Source organism: Bos indicus, chromosome X (assembly GCF_029378745.1).
Source record: "Bos indicus isolate NIAB-ARS_2022 breed Sahiwal x Tharparkar chromosome X, NIAB-ARS_B.indTharparkar_mat_pri_1.0, whole genome shotgun sequence".
Lineage (NCBI taxonomy): Eukaryota > Metazoa > Chordata > Mammalia > Artiodactyla > Bovidae > Bos > Bos indicus.
Window position 1 is genome coordinate 102217900 of NC_091789.1, and position 24903 is coordinate 102242802.

Genomic DNA, 24903 nt, shown 5'->3' on the forward strand with positions numbered 1-24903 from the left:
AAAGACTCAAATTACTAAAATTAGAAATGAAAGTAGGGACATCACTACTAGTCATATAGAAGTAAAAAAATAAATTTATAAGAGGATGCTATTCACAATTGTACATGAGCAAATAGATGAATTTCTAGAACAGAAAACCTACCAAGACTTAAGTGTGAGGAAATAGAAAATCTGAAAGACAAATAAAAAGATTGACCATTAATCAAAAATATGGCAACTAAGAAAAGCCAGATGGCTTTACTGGTGAATTCTACTAAACATTTAAAGAACTACTACCAATTCTCAAATATTCCCCAAAAATTGGAAAGGAGGGATTATATTCTAACCCATTCTATGAGGTCAGAATTACACTGATATCAAAGCTTGACAAAGATATTACAAGAAAAGAAAAACTATACACCAGTACTACTTCTGAACACTAATGCAAAAATCCCCAACAAATTACTAGCAAACAAAAGTTAGCAGCATATTAAAAAAATTACATATCTTGACTAAGTCATATTTATTCCTGTAATGCAAGAATGTTTCAACACACAAAAAACAGTCAGTGTAATACACTATGTTAACAAAATAAAAAGAAATCATCATCTTGGTTAATGCAGAAAAAAAACACTGAACAAAATTGAACACCCTTTAATAATACAAAACATTCAAAAGCTAGGAATAGAAAGAGACTGCTTCAACATAATAAAAGCCATATATGAAAAACCCACCACAAACATCATACTCTATGTTGAAAGACTGAAACTTTTCCTCTGAGATTAGGAACAAGAAAGGATATTTGCTTTTACCACTTCTATTCAACATATTACTGGGGTTTCTAGCCAGAGCAATTAGTCAAGGAAAAGAAATAAAAGATATCCAAATTGGAAATGAAGAAGTAAAATATCTCTATTTGCAGATGGTATGATCCTTATCATAATTATTTGGAAAATCTTAAAGCTTCCACACACACACCCAAAATTAAAATAAATGAATTCCTCAAAAGAGTAGAATACAAAGTCAAGACACAAAAGTCAGTTGCACTAACAGGGAAAATTTGAAAGATAAATTACAGAAGCAATTTCATTTATAATACCACGAAAAGAATAAAATACCTAGACATTATTTAACCAAAGAGGTAAAAGATTTGTAGAAATAAAACTATAAACCATTGATAAAATACACATGAAAGTGGAAATACATCCCATGTTCATAAGTCAGAAGAATTAATATTGTTAAAATGTCAATTCCACATGAGCAATATGTAATCTTAAGGGACTCCAAGCAGCAAAATAATCTTGGGGGTAAAAAGAACAAACTGGAAGACATTACATGTTCTGATTTTAATACTTACTACAAAGCTACAGTAATCAAACCAGTGTGGTAGTAGCATAAGGACAACAGATATATAGACCAATGGAATAGCATATAGAGCCCAGAAATAAATCCTCACAGATATGAGGACAACTTTTTAAACAAATGGTATTGAGAAAACTGAATTTACATATGCAAAAGAGTGGCTGTACCTTTACCTAACATCATATGCAAAAAAATTAACTAAAAATGGATCAAAGTTCTAAATTTGCCTAAAACAATACAACTGTTTATAAACATATGGCAAAATCTTCATGACACTGGATTTGGCAATGATTTTTTTGGCTATGACATGAAAGGCACAGGTAATTAAAAAAATACTGTATTTCATAAAAAAGAAAACATTAAATGTGTATCAAGAGACACTACCAACAGGGTCTACCTGGTGGTCTAGTGGTTAAGATTCCACACTTCCAAGTCAGGGGTGCAGGTTCAACCCCTGGTTGGGGAGCTAAGATCCTACATGCCATGAAACACAGCCAAGGGAAAAAAAAAAGAAGAAGAAAAGTACCAACAGAGTGAAAAGGCAGTCCACAGAATGTGAGAAAATATTTGCAAATCATATGTGACAAGGGATTAGTATCCAGAATATATAGAGAACTCCTAAAACTCAACAACAAAAAAATAATTCAAATAAAGATGCACAAAGGACTTGAATAGACATTTTTCCAAAGAAGATATACAAACAGTCAGTGGGCACATGGAAAGATGCTCAACATCACTAATTATCAGGAAAATGCAAGTCAAAACTGCAATGAGCTATCTCCTCATACCTATTAGGATAGATCATATGAGAAAAATAAGTGTTGCCAAGGATGTATAGAAATTGGAACACTTGTGCACTGATGGTGGGAGTGTAAAATGGTGCAGTTACTGTGGAAAATACCATGGTAGTTCCTCAAATAAAACTAGAGCTACCATAAGATCCAGCAATTTCATTTCTGTGTATATACCCAAAGCAATTGAAAGCATGTCTCAAAGAAACATTTGTGTACCCATATTCATAGCAATATTATTCCCAACAGCTAAAATGTGGAAGCAAACCAACTGTTCACTAATAAACAAATGAATAAGTTTAGCAAAACTTATATACCTACAGCGCAAATTCTGCAATATACTACAACATGGCTAGACCTTAAGGACATTATACTAAGTGAAATGTCAGACACAAAAAGACAAATATTGTATAATTCCACTTATATGAGGTACTTAAGGTAATCAAGATCATAGAGACAGAAGATATTAATAGAATGGTGATTGACAAGGGTTGGGGGGATAATAGGTAATAATTTGTTAATTGGTATAGTGTTTCAGTTTTACAAGATGGAAAGAGTATGGAAATGGATGGTGGTGATGGCTGTGCAATGTTATGAATATATTTAATACCATTGAACTACATACTTTAAAATGATTAAGATGGTAAATTTTATGCTAAACATATTTTGCCACAATAAAATATTGAAGGGGAAAAAAAGACTGGGGACCTATCCTGAATACCAGCTAATGATAGCTCTTTTATACTTAACACTCAATCTCTTTTCCAAACCAAGGTGTGTTTCTGCTCCTGATTATCTCCCTATCCAGCTAATGAAACACCAATTGTCCATTATCAGAACTCAGAAAATCAACTGGTAAATACCTAACCCCAGAACATGGTCTATTATATTATTTCATTTTCAAAATTTTGTCCCATCTAATCTATCTTGTTGCCTGGCTCTATGAATGTGTTGGGTATGTGAATAAGCCACACCCAACCTTCCTATACTATTTCAGTGCTATACTGTACTTTAGGCTTTTTAGATACCTTCCTTAGGTCAGGCCCTAAGCTTTGTTCGGCATTCCTCACCATAGCAACCATGTCTACATGTCATGCCATTTGCTCCTGGTCCTATATTTCCAAGATTCTGAACAGTCTTACTGCCTTAAATAGCCTCTCAGAAATATACCTAGAGAATAATGTTTAACAGTATGATCTGTACAGTACTGCTATGAGAAGATGTTCAATGTAAAAAAAAAAAGTTTCAGTAGTCAAATATATATAAGAAATGATGTATATTTTACTCCCATCATGTAGATTCATGGTAAACAAAAATAAATCCACAGCTCTGGGAAGCCCTGCACCAAAGAATACTATTTGACTAGGTTTAACTTAGTGTTTTGCAGACATTTTCAGACCCATAACCCTTTTCCACAAAACACTACTCTCTTGGGACTCATTCTGAGAAATGTTGGTCTACAGCATGTTTCTGAGTAGCCACCAGGCTCCAGTTTTTAAGCCCTCCCCAATTCTCTGGCTCTAGTCAATTAAATTCATAAGTTAAGAATTCCTCACCCAGAATTCCAAGATGCTTATCCTCCTCCAGCTGCACCTTTTCCTGGAATGTCTCATCTTGGAAGGCTTCATATCGAACTTTCCAGTAAGTGCCCCCAATTCGGATGGAGCTCTTCTGGAAGAATTTATCTGAGCCACTGGCATATAAGGAGGCAAATATCAAATTATTTAGCCATATATCAAATAAACTCCTGTTGCACACTTGTTCTTATCAAGTTATGGATCTTTGTTTAGGAAGGACCTCAGAGATCATCCAGGTTAACATCCATCTAGTGAAGGTATCTAGTCTGGCAAAATACAAATTAATGATACATAGCTTCTGCTTTAGCCTTTTCAAGATCAGGGAACTCATTTTCAGAGAAAATAATTCCTCTTACTGTTGGATAGTTTTTACGATTGGAGTTCTTTATAGTAGGCTGAAATCTTCTTGCTTGTAAGTTCTAGATGCTGGGATCAGTTCTATTCTCCAGAGATACGTAGTCTTATATCTGTCCTTAATCATCCTCAGGTACTCTAAATCCTTTCTCCCCTTAGTATCTTTCATTTAAAAATGAAAGTGCACTAACTTAGAAAGAATAGTTGTAGATTCTTAGAAGTCATGCTGACACCCAAGTGCCTACTTTCCTATATTTTCTGCAGATTCATTCTATTATTTCCTACTGGAGAATAAACATGATTTGATGTTCTATAGTATTTTCCATAAACTCTCTTAGTCATCTATCAAGTGCATCTTTTAAAAAGACCTGGAATCACTGATAGCCCAGTAAGTCAGTGTAACTTAAGGCCCAGCAACTGATTAGGGCACCAAACTTCTACTCTATCTTGCCCATATCTGAGTCATGGATGAAGCATGAAAATTTGGAGAAATTCCTCAAAAAGGAGGGACATGGAATGACCATAAGGCAGGTTCCTTCCCCTCTTCTTATACTTTTCAGAGTACATTTTACACTTCAGCTTAAATGTGTCCTTCAGACTATGGTAAAGAAAGAAAGGAGCAACATGATAAATAAATGGTAGATTAGAATTGGAGAAATGTCATTTTAAATTACATGACCCCATCTTGGCCTTCTTTACTGCTTGGACCCCTGGCTGGGAATATTTCAGATGACCATACAAAAAGCTTTATAACTCTCCAAGAGCAGGCACTCCTGTAGGGTCACGAGAATTTGATTAATAGTTGTGCCATTAACTCCAGACAATGATTATGATCCCCAAGTGAAGTGAGAGATTTCTGAGATGGAGTAATAGGTGTTTGTGGGTAGACTAAGGAGTAGAGAAAGGAAACACATTACTTCTTACCTGCCTGGCTCCCTCAAGTTCTTTCCCGTACTCCCATCATGCCCCATAGGGCCATAGTCCCATTGAATCTCATGGGCCTCAATGAAGTACTGCCGGACTTTGCCTGTGAGTAAGTTCATGGGAGGTGCCATGGAGCAAGACTTGACCTTGTAGAGTGCTTGCATGCCATCTGGAGGAAAAACATCAGGGCTGGCTCCATTCTACCCAATACATCTTTTACCCAGGTGACTCATCTTCCTCCTTTTCCTAATGTTTCCCACTTTCTCCCTTCACTAGGCTCTTTATCCCTCCCTCTAAATGAGCTACTTTCTCTCACTCCTAAAGAGCCTGACTGGGAGACAGGGAGTGCAAGTGGGAATTCAAGTATCTCCCACCTGCTTATCACTACTAACTCATTTATCAGACCTTTATTCTTGCCTCTGCAAAATGCTTACACTGTAGCAACATCACAGAAATTGAAGTCAAAATACCTGAATTCCAAGTCCAAGCCTTATCACTATCTATAGGAATTTAGGAAAGTCACTTCCTAGATCTGAGCTTAACCTCTGATTTGTAAATGGGGAGAATAGAGAAATCTACTACACTAGGCCCATGGGAGCATCAAATTTTAAAAAGAGTGTTATTTGTAAAATGGGAAGCTTCCAAAGTAAAGGAACATCTACATATGAAGATGAAGCTCCACACTTGGGACTGTCAGGAAAGTGTAGATTCTAAGTAGTGTTTCCAAAAGTGGAGTTGTTACATTGAGGCATAGTGGTAATAGATGATATTGTGTTATATTTGCTTGGCTGTGTATATAGGTCACTCAGGTACATTATCTCATTTGAGTCTCACAACATCCCAAGGAGATCTGAAATTTGAAATTAGAAATCTGAGCTTTGAAGAAAGAGGAAATAAGGATATTCATTTTCATTGAATGTGTACTATCTGCTAGAACCTTTTTTGGGTGATTTACATATTTTAGTTACTTCCTTCAGTCCTCATAACTAGCCTGTGAAACAGACTTAATGTCCCCTTTTGCAGATGAAGTTTTCTTTCTAAGGATCAGAGAGGTTACATAACTTGCCCAAGATTACACAGCTAGTCAGAGGTAGAATTAAGATTTAAGTGCCTATCTTCCAACTGCACATTTGAGTGCTCATTTTCTTCTCTTGTATCCAGTCTTGGTCTCATCCATTCCCTCATCTCTAAGCTTCAAAATCCCATTATTTCTCTGAAACCTCTTTACAACTTTTTAAGGTGGGAATTATTATTGCAATCCTCAGATGAGGAAACATAGACACAAAAAATGTGACATGACTTACCAAAGGTTCACTCATCCATTCCTCTACTATCTTATGTTAGAGACGGGGAAGATAAAACCCAGAGAGCATGCCCAAGGTCAACCTGCAATTTAATGACTGAGCCAAGAATGAATCTGGAATCCCAGAATTCTAATGTTTCATTGTTTACATCCACTTATCTCACCTGAAAGACCAATCTTATGGCTCCAGGTCAGAAACCCAGGCTCCTGATAACCATCACTGCCACCTACCTCCTATATCTAAAGGATCAGAGATGGTGGATCTCACCTTGCAAATGACTATTCACTTGGCAGCTGATTAACCAGGTGCCAGGTTCCTGGGGCACCATCTCAGCACTCACAAAAGTGGCTGGAAAGATATGAGCCACATCAGTTCTATGACCTCGGATGGTCAGCATCTGTCCATGGAAGAAAACTGTGTGGACATCTACCTCATTGCCCATGCCAAACAAGTGCCAGGCCACACGTTTCTGTGCACACATACTTAGATCTGGCAAGTTTCCAAATACAAAGCCATTTATTGCTGCAAAATAAAATACAAAGAAAATATCAGAGTTAGGAAATGATAGCCCAATGAGAGAAGCCTTACCATCTGATAATAATAATAGGTAACACTTAGGTGAGGTTTTGAAGAGTAAACTGTGCTGACCGTATGCATCATCTCGTATAAATCTCACAAACAGTCCTGGGAAATAGGCAGAATTCACTAGTATGGAAAAAAAATGTGAAAATCTAGGCTCAGAGAGGTAAAGTTATTAATACTTCTCTCCCAAAACCACAGAGGTATTAAGTGGTAGAGCCAGGATTCGAACCCAGCAATCTGAGGAAGCTTTCTAAGAAATGGAGTTTTATTTTATAAGCCTTCTTTCCTTCTAGGCCAATTTCATTCTGAAATTTCCACAGGGAAATTGTCAAGTTAACTAACTAATTGTCATTACAAGCAATTGGTATAAAACTCAAGAGAAATTTGAGCTGTCCAAACCATCTTTCACATATTCTCCTTGAGTTTCACCTCCCCTTGGGACTCTGGTTTTGAGCCTGCCTCTGTCACTATGTAAATCACTCCTATAATTAAACAAAAGCAAAAGCAACTTTTTTCATTTCTAAAATCCATTTTCTGTCCATGCCTTAGGACTTCTGTGCCTTTTGTTTTAAATTTAATTAAAATGGTTGTGGTGTTGGAGAAGACTCTTGAGAGTCCCTTGGACTGCAAGAAGATCCAACCAGTCCATCCAAAAGGAGATCAGTCCTGAGTGTTCATTGGAAGGACTGATGTTGAAGCTGAAATTCCAATACTTTGGCCACCTGATGCGAAGAGCTGAATCATTTGAAAAGACCCTGATGCTGGGAAAGATTGAGGGCAGGAGGAGAAGGGGATGACAGAGGATGAGATGGTTGGATGGCATCACCGACTTGATGGACATGGGTTTGGGTGGATTCTGGGAATTGGTGATGGACAGGGAGGCCTGGCGTGCTGCAGTTCATGGGGTCGCAAAGAGTCGGACATGACTGAGCGACTGAACTGAATTGAACTGAACACCCTTATGGGAACTCATTTCTTTTCTCTACAAAACATGTAATTTTTTCCAGTTTGCATCCTTTTTAGAACAAAGAAATGTTAACTACTTATATCATTGGGCAACCCTAGCCAGTGACTAAGCATAGAGTATATGACTTTGAAATTAACAACCCTGGGCTGTTCCATATTGTAAGGCAAGGTACCTAATGGCAAGAGCATAGTCTATGAGGTCAGAGAGATTAGGGTTGGAATTTTAGCTGTGCTGTTTATTTTCTGTGTAATCCTACAGCCTTGGTTTACTCATGAGTGAAACATGGAAAAGCCACCTACAACTCATGGTCCTCATGAGGATTAAAAAGAACCAGGTATGCGAAAACATTCACCAAATACTAGGCCCAGTGGAGAACCTCAATCAGTGTTCACTGTTATATGTGGTCAATTACTCCCAGCTCACCGTGCATCCTATTGCTCTTCTGAAAGTCCTCATCTTCTTTGTCCACTGAGGCAGGGTCTGAGCAGTAAGTGGCAATGTTCTCATTGATATGCCAGCTAAGGTTCTCATCTATCACACTAAAAAGGAGGAAGAAATCATTGTCCACATCCTGCCGCCGAGGAGGGAAGCTCCCATCCAGGGTTCCTATTGAAAGAAAGAAAAGAGCCTTTAAGAACCTTCTTTGTTTAGCAACAGTAAGCTGTAAGGGGTACTCACAATTAAGAATAGAAAGAGTGGAGCCTTAAGAGTCCATCAGCAACAGAAAAGTAGATAGAACCTTCTGCTGCTAATTTCTATTTCCAAATTCCTTAGATAAAGTCACCAGTTCAGTTGAGCCTAGGACTTGAAGGTGAAGTACATAGAATCTAGAATAATTCCCTCCCATCATCCCTGCCTATGTCTTCAACTCAGGGCCTTAATTTGACCACAACACACAGGTCTTCAGGACTGACTATACCTTAAACATATCACATTTCCAACCAAACTTACAATCCTCCCCAAATTCTGATGGCTACACTTTCAATACTATCCAAAAAACTATTAATACACATTTATTCTTATGTAACTTGATTTTCATCACTAATTTGAGTTTTTTTTTTAATGAAATAAGAAAAAAAAAGTAGCAAAGTATTTTTAAAATATTTTTGTTTTGTTTTTTTTTTTAAATAATTAAATAGAAAAAAATAGTGAAAAGGGAGTTTGGTAGAGTTTATTCCTGCTAAAAAATGGGGGTGTTAAATTAATGCTCTCCAGGCTGTTGCTCAATATGTAGGTGATTCAATTATATCACAGCTCCCTCTAGATATCCCAAATTGTATCTTCAGCTCACACTTGGGGCTTATACCTCTTTTACAGGTTATAAGGGGTCCAATGAGACCAGTAGCAATATCTCGTGGAGCATCTACATGAGAATGGTAGACCCAGGTGAGGCATGCTGGGTCAGCATCAGTGGGTGCATGGCCTTCTGGAATGGTCCAGTTGTAGATGTGGCTGCCTCCTGGGGGTACAGAATCATCAGCTTTCAACCAACCAGAGGAACCATCTGGATACAAGGAACCTAAGAAATGAAATTGCACATGCTCAGTCCCAGGGTGAGAGAGACCTAGCAGATAGAGAAATCAGGAGAGTGCTGACATATGAGATATCTAGTTTCAGTTTTGTGGAAGGTAGAGTTCTAAAGTTCAGCACAGTATTCCTCACAACCTGAGGAAGGCCAGATTCAGGTAATATCTAGTCAAGAACCCTAGACTTTAAATCAACAGCAGGTTAAAAAGGTAGCAGCCCTTGGGGAAGGAGATATAGCCATTGAAAGTACTATACAGCTTAACCTAGTAATGTTCCAGTGCAAAGCCAATGACATGGAGGCAAGAGAGAATAAAAATTCCCTTCCTCTGAGCACTCACTTTGGAAAACAAAAAGCAGACAACCACAGAATTTCAGTCTGAAGGCAGCTCAATTATCAAATGGTCTACTTATGAAAGAGAAAACAGAGGGAAAATAACTTGTCCAAGATGATACAGGGAGTTAACAATCAAGTTAGGACCTTCTTATTTCTCTATTCCTCACTCACTGGTGTGTCAGTATTATAAACTGTTGGGCCTGGGATAGTGGGAGCTATGGATGAGTAAACCAATCTTTCTATTAAGAAGAAAATTCACAGAACACTCCTCTATTTCCAAGACAGTCAAATATTTTATGGGAATTCCATTCAAGCAATTTTTTGTGATAAAAAGTAAATTGAATCTCTACATTTTTAAGGAATAATTGAGGTTTAGAGAGGGGCAGTGACTTGCCCAAAGTTACACAGTGTATGAATAGCAGAGCTGATAATGGTACCCATATTTTCTCTGGGGAGAGTAACTGGCACCTCAGTTCAAAAAAGAAGACTATCTTCATTCCCAGCTTCTCTCTCTCTCATAAGACAGTAAAGAAAAAGGGATATTTGTTGCAAGTAGGAGAAATAAAGGATGGGATATTTTACCTTCTGAGTCCTTTTCATAGAATACACCATGGGGATGGATGGTATAGGGACGAGTGGCAAAATTCTTCAAGTGGATAAGGATGACATCTCCCACCTCAGCCCTCAACACTGGCCCCAGGAAGCCCAACCAGGCTGGCTGGACCATTTCATCCATGTATGAGCCATCCTTGTATTCCTTGTAGATGGTCTTCTTGTAGCTGTTCCCTATTCGGTTCTTGTCAGACTTCAAGAAGCTAGCAGCTACTCTGGGAAGGAAGGAAAGAGAGACTCACATTTTTGCCTTTCTTCTAGAGGAAGCTGACCAAAAAGTGACCATTTTTGTTTAGGGCAAAATAAGAAGAAATGGGATTGTACTGATCAAAATATTAAAGCCTTAGGCTAGGATCTGATTGTTAGACAATGAGAAGTATTAACTTAGAGTGTATGAATTTGCCGATATGCACTTTTAACCTACAAAATGGGTTCCTCAGGTGGGATAGTGGTAAAGAACCTGCCTGCCAATACAGGAGACATAAGGGATGTGGGTTTGATCCAGGGTTGAGAAGATTCCCTTTAGGAGAGCACGGCAACACACTCCAGTATTCTTGCATGGAGAATCCCATGGACAGAGGAGCCTGGCGGATTATAATCCATAGGGTCGCAAAGAGTCAGACATGACTGAAGCAATTTACCACTCATGCACACAACCTATAAAATAGACAGATTCACTCACTACAGCCTAATATATAGTAGTGAGGAGGCAACCAACTATGAACTGATCCTTTTTAAGTGCTCAACTTCCTATCCAGTTGGCTTGACTTACTGTTGTCCTGCTATATACGGGAAGTCTTACAGCATAATGTTAAGATCATAAACTCTGGAGCCAGGAAGTTTCAATTAAATGCCAATATTGCCATTTCCCCTGGAGAAGGGCATGGCAACCCACTCCCATATTCTTTCCTGGAAAATCCCCATGGACAGAGGAGCCTGGTGGGCTACAGTCCACAGGATCACAAAGAGTCAGACACGACTGAAGTGACCTAGCATGCATGGATTGCCATTTTCAAATCTGTAGGACTTTTAACAGTTTACTTAACTTCTCTGAGTATAATTTCTCCATCTGTAAGATGGAGGCAATCATGGTACCAGCTGTTACTGGTGAAAAGAGTTTAGAAAAATGCTTGGGAAATAGTTAAAGAAAAAAACCACAATGTTATGTATTACTTCAATGTATTGGAAATGGAGGATAACAAAGTTATCCCTCAAGGATACTTTTAATCCAGATTCTGTGACTCCAAAACTAGATAATTAGAAAGATGGTTCATCAAAAAAAAAAAAAGGATGACTTTTTCTTACTCAAATTCTTCCTAGAGAACTCTGAGATGTTACTGTCAACTTTGGAAAACTCTGATGCTTTGGAGAGACAACATGATTCATGATCACAAAAGATTTTTTAATACATTAATTTTTTTTCAGCTGATATTTCTGGAATGCATGCAGAGCTCTAAGATCAAGAAAATTTATTCCTGTAGGATCTGTGAGAGGCTGAATGGTGAGAGGAGTACCAACTTTGTATCCACATTACCCAGGTTCAAATCCTAAATTTTCCATTTACTGTTGGACTTGGGGAAGTCATTTGATCTCCCTGAGCCTCAGTTTTCTCATCTATAAGATGAGAGTATTCATATTCACCTCTTAGTTTCTATAACAATTAGGTGAGACAAAGTATATAAATTTCTAATATGGTGCCTGTTACAAAATGTTATATAAGTGATAGCTATTACTGTTCTTTCCTTGATTCTAAGGCTGATCTTATTTTTTCACATTTTCACATATCTTAAATCAGTATAGTTCCATTGAACTATTTGCAGCATACATACACCACACACATCTTACCAACACTGTATATATTTCATGTTTCTTTCCTGTTTAAAAGCTAAACACCTATTATTAAAACAGCATAGTGGATATCACCTTAGAAATCAAGGAAATATGGAATGAACTTTAAGACTCTAAAAATGCTGAGGCATCTCAGTGTGGAAAAGCAGACTCCATATGAGATACTGCCTCCTGGGTCAATTAGTTGTTTCTCAGGAAATGCACCGCTGGGATTATGGCCCAGAGAGATCTGGAGCTGACTGCAACCACACCCTGGGAAAAGGTCCTCAAGAGCTACCTACTGACCTCAAGGGTGCCCCTCCCTAACTCCATCTCTAATTTCACAAGAGATTAAACCTACATGTCACTTTCCAGAGGCTGGTTCGTGATGATATTCCTTCCCTTAGGAGCATAGTTCCACCGCACATCCTGGATCCCCAGGTAGTAGACTCTAGTAGTCCCATCAGTCAGTTGGGGCCACAGAGGTTGCATGAACAGCAGAGCCCAGAGGAGATGGCCTGACTCCATGGCCCACGTTACTCTGGGAAACAGGCAAATGAATAACTTCTGGTAAGGAAGAAAGAGAACAAAAGGACTTTGAATGTGTCTGGAAAAGTAGAGGCAAGACCTAGACTGGGTGACTGAGAACATAAAAACTGACTAGCCTAGAATCTCTGCCTTACCTGATTCCTTTCAACAAGTGTTCAAGGATCTCTACACATTGGACTTTGGAAGGAAAAGTTAAAAAGTCACTTGTACTGACTTTTTTAAGGTATCACTTTCTTCAGAAGAGAATTATGAGTTCATTTTCTTCAGCAGTGTAAAAAGAAGAGTATACTCTGGCCCTCAAATTAGGAAACAAGCATCAGTAGCCTAATTGAGTCACTGTTACTCACTCAGTACCCAAGTGAAGTCACTAATTCTCCCTGTGTCTCTATTTTCATCATTATCACTTTCCATCCCCTATAAACTGTGTTTAAAAATAAATGAGAATTCAGCAAAAATCATTTGCTATAACGTTCATAGATGCAAACTGGAAACAGCCAACATGCCCACAACATTATAATGGATGAGTAAATTGTATTTTATTTATATAATGAAATTCTGTATAGCAATAGTAATGAGCAAACTAACACTACATGAAAATATAGATGCCTCTCACTAATATAATACTGCAGAAAGAAACCAGACATAGAAGTACATATTATATGATTTCATTTATGTAAAGTACAAAATAGGCAAAGCCGATCTATGCTGTTAGAAGCTAGGATAATGTTTGCCCTTAAGGTAGGGATCACTGGCTGGTAGGGAAGAAGAAGAAGGCTTTTAGGTAATGTTCTGTTTCTCAATTTAACTATTGATTACGTGGATGTGTTCAGTCTATGAAAATACACCGAGCTGTGAACTTAGCACATTTATCAGAAGAAATATTCTTTGCTGTTTCTTTGCAATGCACAAATCCGTTTCATGTGTCCAATCTTGACTCAGAGTTAGAACTAAGCCTCTAGTCTCTCATTCTGATACATCAACAAGGCAGTTAGACTTCTTGGGGCTGATATGAAGCACTCAGTCATACCATACACAGACACAGTCAATCCAAGAAACACAATCAACATAACATATACACAAATATACATACACTTGCATATACATGGACACATGCAGTCTTATCTAAAAGCAGAGACACACACACTTGCATCCACATTAGTTCCACAGTGTCACATAGAGCCTTAGTCACTGTCATAATAATAATAATAATAATAACCTATAATGGAAAAAATCTGAAAAAGAATATATATATTTCTGAATCACTTTGGTATATACCAGAAATTAACACAATATTGAAAATCAACTATACTTCAGTTTAAAATAATAACAGTCAATATTTATAATGTGTGTATACGTCAGACATTGTTCAAAATGTTTTACAGAATAAATCATTCAATCCTCACAATAGTACTATGAAGCAAATATCTTTATTATCCCCATATTATTAGAAAGAAGAACTATAAAACAGAGATATAAGGTAATTTGTCAAAGTTCCCATAGTTAACAATTAGCAGAGTTGGCTTGTGTGGTAAAGGGAGTATGTGTTCAGTGTTTATGTTTTTCTTTTTCTGAAGTATAAGTAATTGACAATATTATATTAGTTTCATGTTAATTACCATGCTATACTACTTTTCACAAAATATATTTGCACATGCACAGAGAACATTTGCAGGCATATCTTGCTTTATTATGCTTCACTTTAATTTACTTCACAGACATCATGTTTTTTACAAACTGAAGATTTGTGGCGGTTCTGCATTGTCAGGTGATGTTTAGCACTTTTTAGCAATAATATTTTAAAATTGATATACATACATTTTTAAAGACATAATGCTATTATACACTTAATTGACTACAGTATAGCATAAACATGACTTTTATATGCACTAAAAAATAAAAAAAAGTGTGAAGATTTATTACAACATGAACTTTACTGCAGAAGTTTGGAACTGAACCTGCAATATCTCCAAGGTATGCTTGTATGTGTTTATAGCTATTGCCATATCTGAGAATACCCCATATACTCTGAAATAAGCATGTAGTTATGTAGTTATGATCACTTCTAGAGAGACACATATATATTTATATAGGCAAAGATACATCTAATGAGTATCATTCACGATGATGATAATAATGATGGTAACAATCATTCATAGAGAAACTACAAAAAACATGATGCTCAGTTTTTACATAAATTATTTCACTAAATCCTCAACCTAACCACATGATATTAGGGATTTTAATTGAAAACAGAAAGTAAAAATATGCACAGAGTCACATGTGGATAGGAAATGCCCAGATATTTATTTACCTTGATTGATAAATAGAACTATGGACCTCTCTAAAAATTCTCAAACCCTTCCACACAAAGCAGTGGCCCAAGTGTGTAACCCTCAGTTTTCATATGACATTTGGAAGAAGCCCTTGATATGGGGGAGAACCTGCCTTCCCTGGAGAATCCCATGGACAGAGGAGCCTGGCGGGCCATGGTCCATGGGGTTGCAGGGAGTCGGACATGACTGAAGTGACTAAGCACATTGTCTTGGATTCTTCTAAAACCTGGCTTTCCTGCAGACCAATTGTGTAGACTTGGGTAATACTTAGGCACTCTGAACCGGTTTTCTTATCTATAAAATATATCTAATACTATAAGCTTTGGAGAAGTAAATTAGAAAACTTACATGAAAAGGCCCCAGGACAATTAGTGTTTAGAATATAACAAACTATAACTGTTGGTTTCCTTCCTCTTCTTTCTCCCTCCTGGTGACAGTTTGTTAACTTATCTTTACTGTCTCCCACACATCATGTATTTCAACTCTAAGGGCTAACTTAAATCTTATCTGCTCCAGAAGGCCCCCTGTAGCCTCTTCATATCACTGTCCTCTGAAAAACTACTTACTCTAAATAGCATAAAATGGCATGAAGTCAGACTTTTTATTATTATTACTTTTGTCTCATAAGCTGCCTCATGAACTGTCTTTATTTACCAGCTTGGACTATAAATCCCTTGAGAGTGGATGTAGTATCTTAGAAGTCTTTGTGTATCTATTGAAAGATACTTTGATGGGAGCCCTGCAGTTACATTTTACATTGAAGACACAGGCTTTGGAATCAGACTACCTAAACAAACCCTGGCTTCACTTTTCCTAGCTGTGTGACTTGATAAACTGCTTTACTTCTCTGGCCCTTGTGTTTTCATCTTAAATGGAATTAATATTATTTACTACTTCTCAGGGTAGTTCTGAGGATTAAATGAAATAAGATCTTTAAGTGAATAGAACACAAATAAATATTTAAGTGCACCAGTAAAAGACCAAAAGGCTTTAGTGGCTATGATTATTACAGATAAGGAAATAGATTTAAAAACGAAAATTGCCAGGCTCACAAAGCTTTAACATTTTATGGATATCCATAACACAAACACATTCATAAGTTCCTATATACAATAATACATTGTAAGCATACAGGCACATGTATATGGCTGAGATTAGTTTCTTTGGAAGCAAAATGATATAATGAAAAGAACCAGAACTTTTGAATCAGATAAACTCACGTTTGAGTACTGTTTTCAAATGTGTTTGAAAGAAATAGATAGGGACTTAGTAAGTATCTGATAAATATAATTTCTCATTTCCTCTAGTCACTAACTTCCTATTTCACTCCCAAAGATGCATTTGTTGTTGCTATTACTATTGTTATTTTTAAATTAAGTTTGTTATTATAAAACAAAAGAAAGGGAGAACCCATAAGATTCTTTTAGAATCATTTGTATATTTCATAGTAAAATTGAAAGACTCTAGACTCAGAAATGGAGAAGGTAGTGGCACCCCACTCCAGTACTCTTGCCTGGAAAATCTCATGGACGGAGGAGCCTGGTAGGCTGCAGGGGTCGCTGAGGGTTGGACGCGACTGAGCGACTTCACTTTCACTTTTCACTTTCATGCATTGGAGAAGGAAATGGCAACCCACTCCAGTGTTCTTGCCTGGAGAATCCCAGGGACGGGGGAGCCTGGTGGGCTGCCGTCTATGGGGTCGCACAGACTCAGACACGACTGAAGTGACTTAGCAGCAGCAGCAGCAGACTCAGAAAAAATAGATTCTAATTCTGTAATCATCATTTACTAGTTGTATAACATGGAACAAGTCACTTAGTTTCTTGAACCTGAGTTTTCTCATCTCTTAAATGGAGATAATCTCTGGTTTGGCCTCCTGATTAGTTTGCTATGAAAATCAAATGAGATGAAGGATTTGGAAGCCCTACATAAATTATTCATTTGGGGAGGGCTATTTTTAATCAGTTGAGCCCACAGGAGGAGATCTTATAGAAAGGCCAGACTGAGGAGGAAAAATAAAAGGGAAAGGTAAAAGGGGAAAGGGGAAATGAAATAATATGAGGAAGAATCCTGGAGGAAAGTTAAAAAGGAGGACAGAAGGAAGAGGTGGTCAAAGGAGGGGAGGGAGAAAGAGAAAGAATATCTGGGATACTTTGAATTAGACATAATTTAGTTAATATACACTGAGACTAGGCAAACCTTACTTTCCTGTCATCCCAATGTTACCTGGGCCTGGTCCCCTTTATCCACAATTTGCATCACTGTTTTCCCTAGAATTTTCAAGTTGTTCCTTTAATGTGATAATGCTCTTTTCTCTCTGAGTTGGAGTATACTGGCCTGGACAAGCTTATCCTGGACAAAGGATCACTCAACTGAACACAGAAATGCTGAGCTGTCCTAGAGGTTTTGTCTCCAATTTCAGAAGTCTTATTAACAGAACCCTCTATCAAGACTGACCTTTTGGTCTTCCACTTTCTTAATGTTTTTGTGGCTTTTTCTCCACCTTGTGACTCAAAATAGGGGATTTCCTCACCTTTAGGCGGTATGGGGCTTTTTTTTACTAGAAGGGAAAATCAAGAGAGTGTTGAGAGCCTCAAAAGATTCCATATAGCACAAGTACAATTTATATTATTTTTAATCATTATCATTATATTCTACTATGTCAGAAGTGGGGAAATTGAGGCCCAGTTGGAGAGACTCTAAGTCTCTAAGTCCTAAGAGCTAGTACTAGAACTTAAGATCCTTTAGCCTGACAATCATGTATATCATCACTGTGCTTTTCCTGGGACAATATGATTTCACTACATATGTGCATTTATATTAGGGGGGTTTCTTTATGTCCTCATACCCTAGTTGTAGTATAATAGAAAGTATACTGATACGAAACTATAAGACCTGGGTTGAAATTTTTTTTTTTTTTTTTGCCTATAATAGCTATGTAACTTTCAACAAGTCAATTTCACCTATTTTGCCTCAGTTTTCTCATCCAAAATTATGGATAATATTTCACAAATTGTTTTGAGGATCAAACAAAATAATGGATGCATAAGCCCCTTTCAAAGGGCTTAGAATACAATAAATGATTAGTAAAAGTCTTAATGCATTAATGGATTCATACATCCATAAAAACTTCTAGAAACTATACTTTTTCAACCCCTTGACATGACATATAGAAAATGGACCAGAGAGATAAAGGGGTTTGCTTAAAGCCAAGCAACCAGTTTACTGGCAAGGCCAGAATTTAAGCCCATATTTTCTAAAACATTTCTTCTACTTAGGCACTAAGTGTGAGAAACAATTTAGATTTTAAGCTGATAGCTTAGTTCAGCTATCATTTACTGCCTTGCTCTGTGCCAATCTGGATCTCAAAGTATGAAAGTTAAGTGATTGTTTTTAAGTGTTCCATCAGTCCATGGGGTCTCGAAGAGTCAGACACGACTGAGCGACTTCACTTTCACTTTTCACTTCCATGCACTGGAGAAGGAAATGGCAACCCACTCCAGTGTTCTTGCCTGGAGAATCCCAGGGATGGGGGAGCCTGGTGGGCTGCTGTCTATGGGGTCGCACAGTGTCGGACACGACTGAAGTGACTTAGCAGCAGCAGCATCACCTCAATAAACCCCACAAACTGAGACCAAGAAATGAGCATACTATTTTAACAGGAAAATTAACTACTCTCTACAACTCCAGGATCATCTCTGAAACAGCTGAGCAATGTCCCTGGCCATTTTGATGAGAGGAACAAAGAGAGCATATTTTACATTTTAACTTTCCTGCACATTCAGCCGTGCTTCCTTCTTCTCAACCACTGACTTTCTCTCCCTGTGGGCCCAGGATTTCTCTAAACCAAGCTGAATAAAAGTTTTCTTTTTTGTTTTGTGTTTCAAAGAGAAGGAGGTAGGGTTTAGAAAGGGGCGGAGGAAGCTTACCTTTGCTGGAGAAAATCCTTCCATATTCATGTCAGCGGCCTACTGAGGCTAAACTGCAGACCCCAGCATGAGTCTGCCAGCCCTGCTCAGTTAGTATCCTGGGTTACAAGGCCTTTCTCATAAACAAAGTCCAGGGCTCCAATTGGCTGGTTTTACTGGGGAGGAGTGAATGGAGGCTGGGGCAGTTCTGGTTGCCCTCTTTTCCAGAAACTAATCTACTGGAATGTCTTGTTCCAGACCTGGATTGGTACAAAACCCGGTATGGTTCTTTAACCATGTCCGGGTGTTTTCCAAATCCCGGTTAGGATTTCCGGAGGAATTACAAGAGGCTGGGTTGCACTTCTGTTATCTCAGCTTGCTGATTGCTATTTGCTGAGAGGGAGGAGGAAATGCACTGTCAGTGAAGCTAGTGAAACTTCATAGAAAGATTCCAATACCCCCCTTTAAGAAATAGGTTCCACTGCAAGGGTTATGAGATGTAAGAAGAGCTCCCATCCCCAACACTTTCTCTTGTTGTGAAGCACAGTTATCATCCCTGCTATTATTCTGAGACCATGGTTGCTTGATAATAGAGAAAAATAAAACTGGTAATAAAACAAAGAGCTTTCTACATGCTAGTCCCTATGTTAACCACTTTACATACATTCTCACTTAAAATTCACAATTATTCTATGAAACGAATATGCTAATTCGTATTTTACAACTGAAGAAAAGCAGACTCTGAGAGGGAAAGTAACCGTTCAAAGTTACACCGTTAATAAGAGGGGGGAATTGTAGTAGGTCTGTCTAGTCTCTTAGTCACTACACTACCACACTCTGCTACTTAATGGAGAAACCCAGAAAGCCCTTTTGCAATGAGGGAAGTGACTTCACAATAATTGAGTGCCTGCTGTCCACCAGTCACTGCTAGATTTTTTAAAAAATGTACATTAACTCTGCCACTGCCATTTTTAGCAGCTCCCTGAGTGAACTCCCAGGGTCATATTACTCAAATTTTTCATTGTGGAGACTGGATGCAGCTAGTAGATAGCTTGGATTAACATAGATCAGCATCCTAAAACCTAGGAACACCCAGAAGAATTGGAAATATTAATTTTTTTAAAATGGAACTAAAAAATATCAAAATGGGTCCCAAAATCTCTGAGTGAAGCTGGAGTCTGAATTTGTTTAAAAGCAAAGGCCATCTTTGTTCTTGCTAGAAAGAGAGGGTAGTGAAAAATCACTAGCCTGAGTCAAGTGACCCAAGTTCCTTCCCTGGCTTGCTTTTGAAGCAATCATCTATGTGGTCTTGGTATAGGACTTCCTCTTCTTTGGGCCTAAGCCTTTCCATTTGTACATTGAGGGCCTTAAACTAGATATAGACCCTCTTAGCCCTATAAATTTACATATCTAGGATTCCATGAAGAAACCACATTCTTGATATTAAGAGTAGAAGAAAAAGAGGTTTTAAACATGCAAAGTGTAAGAAAAGAGTGGGTGCAGAGTAATTCGTAGAGAACTCCATGTCTTTTTGGGAAGGACTACATCTACCCTCAGCTATAGGAAGGAAACAGGTATGATGGCAGTTCCACCATCTAGTATCCTTACTTGTGATGAGGTGATCTTGACTAGGAGCAGGTGCTGTTCCCCAGGCAGTCTTGACACATTATTTTTTTCTCTCTCGAATTTAAAGTATCTGGAGCAGGGTCCAGGGAGGAGGAGTTTCAAAGACTGAGGCAGTGGGGCAAAGTCTGGGTCATAAAACACTGGAGGTGCTTAAAGGTGCCTATACACTTAGGAGCTATCCCTACAGACTGCATCTCAGGCTAAGGCAAGTAGAAGCACCAGTAGGGAGAAGGGAGGAACCACCATTTATTCAGCTCCTTTAGAGATGATCAAGGGAAGCTAGATCAGGTAACAGCAGGCCCTAGGACTATCTGCCTCTTCCCCCACTTAGCACAAATGTAGACCTTTAAGCTGGAGGTGGGAAGGTAGATATCAAATCCATTAAGCTGGGATCCAAGTCCAGGCTTTAAGGCATTTATGAGAGGGAGGGGTAGGGATAAGACCTGTGTTCTGACTCACAAATGATAACAACAAACAGATCTTTTAGATATGCTTGAGTCAACACAGTGAAGGCTGCAGGAAGCCAACTAGGCCAGATTTCTGTGCCTATATTATTCATTCAGCAGTTCACTGAAAGGGCACCCAATACCAACGTATGCAAATCCTGGGCATATTTTTAGTGCCTTTCCTCAAGGATCACCTTAAAAAGGTTTAAGTTGATACCTATAGACCAGGAATTGGTAAACTATTTCAGTAAAACTCTAGTTTGTAAATAATTTATGTGCAAAACATATAGTCACTTTCTCTCATAACTATTAAAATAGGCCATTATAGTACATTGGGTATATCTGTATACCAATAAAAGCTAATTTACAAAAACAAGCAGCAGACCAAATTTGGCCCATGAGTTGCAGTTTGAATCCCCTGCAATATACAAATTTACAATATGAAAACATTATTAAGAGTGTAGAAGTGAAGTGAAGTGAAGTGAAGTCACTCAGTCGTGTTCGACTCTTTGTGACCTCATGGACTGTAGCTATCAGGTTCCTCCATCCATGGGATTTTCCAGGCAAGAGTGCTGGAGTGGATTGTCATTTCCTTCTCCAGTAAGAGTGTAGAAACTAGATTTAAATCCCAATTCTGAAACTTTCTGATTCTGTAACCTTGGAAAAGTCATCTAAGTCTTCTAAACTTCAATTTTGTGTTTCCAAAATGGAGACAATGGCATCTATTTCATAAGGTTGTTATGAGGACTGAAATAAAAACTTCAGTTCAGTTCAGTAGCTCAGTCATGTCTGATGTTTTTTGACCCCATGGACTGCAGCACCCCAGAGTTCCCTGTCTATCATCAACTCCCAGATCTTGCTCAAACTCATGTCCATCGAGCCAGTGATGCCATCCAACCATCAGATCCTCTGTCGTCTCCTTCTCCTTCTGCCTTCAATCTTTTCCAACATCAGGGTCTTTTCCAGTGAGTCAGTTCTTCACATCAGGTGGCCAAAGTATTGGAGCTTCAGCTTCAGCCTCAGTCCCTCCAATGAATATTCAGAAGTGATTTCATTTAGGGACTGACTGGTTTGATTTTTTGCAGTCCAAGGGACTCTCGTGAGTCTCCTCCAACACCATAGTTCAAAATCATCAATTCCTTGGTGCTTACCTTTCTTTATGGTCCACCTCTCACATCCATACATGACTACTGGAAAAACCATAGCTTTAACTAGACAGACTTTTTTCAGCAAAGTGATGTCTCTGCTTTTTAATATGCTGTCTAGGTTTGTCATAGCTTTTCTTCTAAGGACCAAAGGTCTTTTAATTTCATGGCTGTAGTCACCATCTGCCTTGATATTTGAGCCCAAGAAAAGAAAGTCTGTCACTGTTTCCATTGTTTCCCCATCTATTTGCCATGAAGTGATGGGACCAGAGGCCATAATCTTTATTTTTTGAATGGTGAGTTTTAAGCCAGCTTTTTCAGTCTTCTCTTTCACTTTCATCAAGAGGCTCATTAGTTCATCTTTGCTTGCTGCCATAAGGGTGGCAATATTTGAGGGTATTAGCATTTTTCCCTACAATCTTGATTCTAGCTTGTGCTTCATCCAGTCCAGCATTTCATATGATGTATAATGCATGTACATTAAATAAGCAGAATGACAATATACATCCTTGATGTACTCCTTTCCCAATTTGGAACCAGTCTGTTATTCCACCTCCTGTTCCAGCTGTTGTTTCTTGACCAGCATACAGATTTCTCAGGAGGCAAGCAAGATGGTCCGGTATTCCCATCTCTTGAAGAAATTTCCACAATTTGTTGTGATCCACACAGTCAAAGGCTCTATTGTAGTCAATGAAGCAGAAGTAGATATTCTTCTGGAACTCTCTTGCTTTTTCAATGATCCAGCAGACGTTGGCAATTTTATGTCTGGTTCATCTGCCTTTCTTAAATCCAGCTTGAACATCTGGAATTTCTGTTGAAGCCTAGCTTAGAGAATTTTGCACATTACTTTGCTAGCATGTGAGATGAGTGCAATTGTGGGGCAATTTGAACATTCTTTGGCCTTGTCTTTCTTTGGGATGGGAATGAAAAATCACTCTCACTATCCACATCCATTTCATTGACAAATGTTGACACATTTATATCTTAAGTATCTTTTGAATTCACCCACTTTTCTCCATCTCAACTGCCATACCCTTCATCTGAGCCATACTCACCTCTTAAGTGGATCAGTGTAATAATCTCCACATTGTTTTTTTTTTTTTTAAGAAAATATTTTTATTTTGTATAGGAATATAGCATATAGTTTATTAAAAAATAGTGAATATCATTCCCCATGATATATAGTAAATTATATATTTTATATGTTCTAGTATGTATCTGTTAATCCCATACTCTTAATTTATTCCCTTCCCTCTTTTCCCCCTTGGTAACCATATGTGTGTTTTCTGTCCATAAGTCTGTTTCTAGTTTTTTTTTTTTTTTTTTTAACTTTGCTTTGTATTGGAGTAGAGGCAATAAACAATGCTGTGACAGTTTCGGATGAACAGCAAAGGGACTTCATCATACGTATATATGTATCCATTCTCCCCCAAACTTCCCTCCCATCCAGGCTACCAAATAACATTGAGCAGAGTTCCATGTGCTATACAGTCGGTCCTTGTTCAGTATCCATTTTATATATAGCAGTGTGTACATATCCATTCTAAACTCCCTACTATGCCTTCCTCCCATTTTTTTTTCTTTGTGGCAACTATAAGTTCATGCTCTGAGACTGTTTCTGTTTTATAAATAAGTTCATTTGTCTATGTCTTTTTAGATTCCTCACAAAATGGATATCATACAATATTTCTCTTTCCCTGTCTGACTTATTTCACTCAGTATGGCAATGTCTAGGTCCATCCATGTTGCTGCAAATAGTATTATTTCATTCTTTTTAATAGCTTTTTAATACATCCCTCTGTCAATGGGCATTTAGGTTGCTTCCATTTCTTCACTACTGTAAACAGAGTTGCAGTGAATATTTGGTTGCATGTATCCTTTCAGACCATGTTTTTCTCAGGTATGTGCCCAGTAGAGGGGTTGCAGGGTCATATGGTAGCTCTATTTTCAGTTTTTTAAGGCACCTCCATACTGTTCTTCATAGTAGCTATACCAATTTACATTCCCATGCACAGTTTAGGAGGGTTCCCTTCTCTCACCACCCTCTTCAACATTTATTGTTTGTGGATATTTTATGATAGCCATTTTGCCTTATGTGAGGTGATTTATCTCGTTGTAGTTTTGATTTGCTGTTCTCTAATAACCAGCAATATTAAATGTCCTTTCATGTGCCTCTTGGCCATCTGTATGTCTAATTTGGATAAATGTCTATTCAAGTCTTCTGCCCATTTTCTTATTGGGTTGTTTATTTTCATGATGTTAAGCCTTTTGAGCTGTTTGCAAATGTGGGGGATTATTCCCTTGTTGGTCACATCATTTGCAGATATTTTCTCCCAATCTGTGGGTTATCTTTTCATTTTGTTTATTGTTTTCTTTGCTTTACAAATGCTTTTGAGTTTAAGTAGGCATCATTTATTTATTTTTATTTACATTATTCTGGGAGACAGATCAAAAAGTATGTTGCTGCAATTTATGTCTGAGAAGATTCTGCCTATGTTCCCCTCTAGGAGTTTTATAGTGTCTAGTGTCACATTTAGGTCTTTAATCCAAGTTAAGCCTATTTTTGTGTATGATGCTAAAGAATGATCTAGTTGAATTTTTACATGTAGCTGTCCAATTTTCCCAGCACCATTTGTTGAAGAAATTGTCTTTCCATCATTGTGTATTCTAGCCTTCTTTGTTGTAGATTCATTAGCCATATATGTGTGTGTCGTTATTTCTGAGCTTTCCATCCTGTTCCATTGATCTATATTTCT

General features: G+C 37.9%; 1 protein-coding gene across 9 annotated transcripts in view; it reads right to left on the reverse strand.

Moving 5' to 3' along the window:
- The window catches only part of HEPH (hephaestin), a 137949-nt gene extending 118719 nt beyond the window's left edge, over positions 1–19230 (reverse strand). For 2 of the 9 annotated variants that reach the window (XM_070784729.1, XM_070784728.1), the window contains exons 1-8: positions 18952–19230; positions 12502–12707; positions 10284–10528; positions 9147–9359; positions 8264–8446; positions 6559–6813; positions 4988–5156; positions 3689–3825 (exon numbers count right to left, since the gene is read on the reverse strand). In XM_070784729.1, the coding sequence (XP_070640830.1) occupies positions 3689–3825; positions 4988–5156; positions 6559–6813; positions 8264–8446; positions 9147–9359; positions 10284–10528; positions 12502–12707; positions 18952–18981 (1438 nt within the window). In that variant the 5' untranslated portion in view covers positions 18982–19230. The remainder of the gene's footprint in view (positions 1–3688; positions 3826–4987; positions 5157–6558; positions 6814–8263; positions 8447–9146; positions 9360–10283; positions 10529–12501; positions 12708–18951) is intronic. The other 7 variants (XM_070784724.1, XM_070784722.1, XM_070784725.1 and 4 more) reach the window with 6 other exon arrangements.
- Between the last annotated feature and the right edge of the window lie 5673 nt (positions 19231–24903).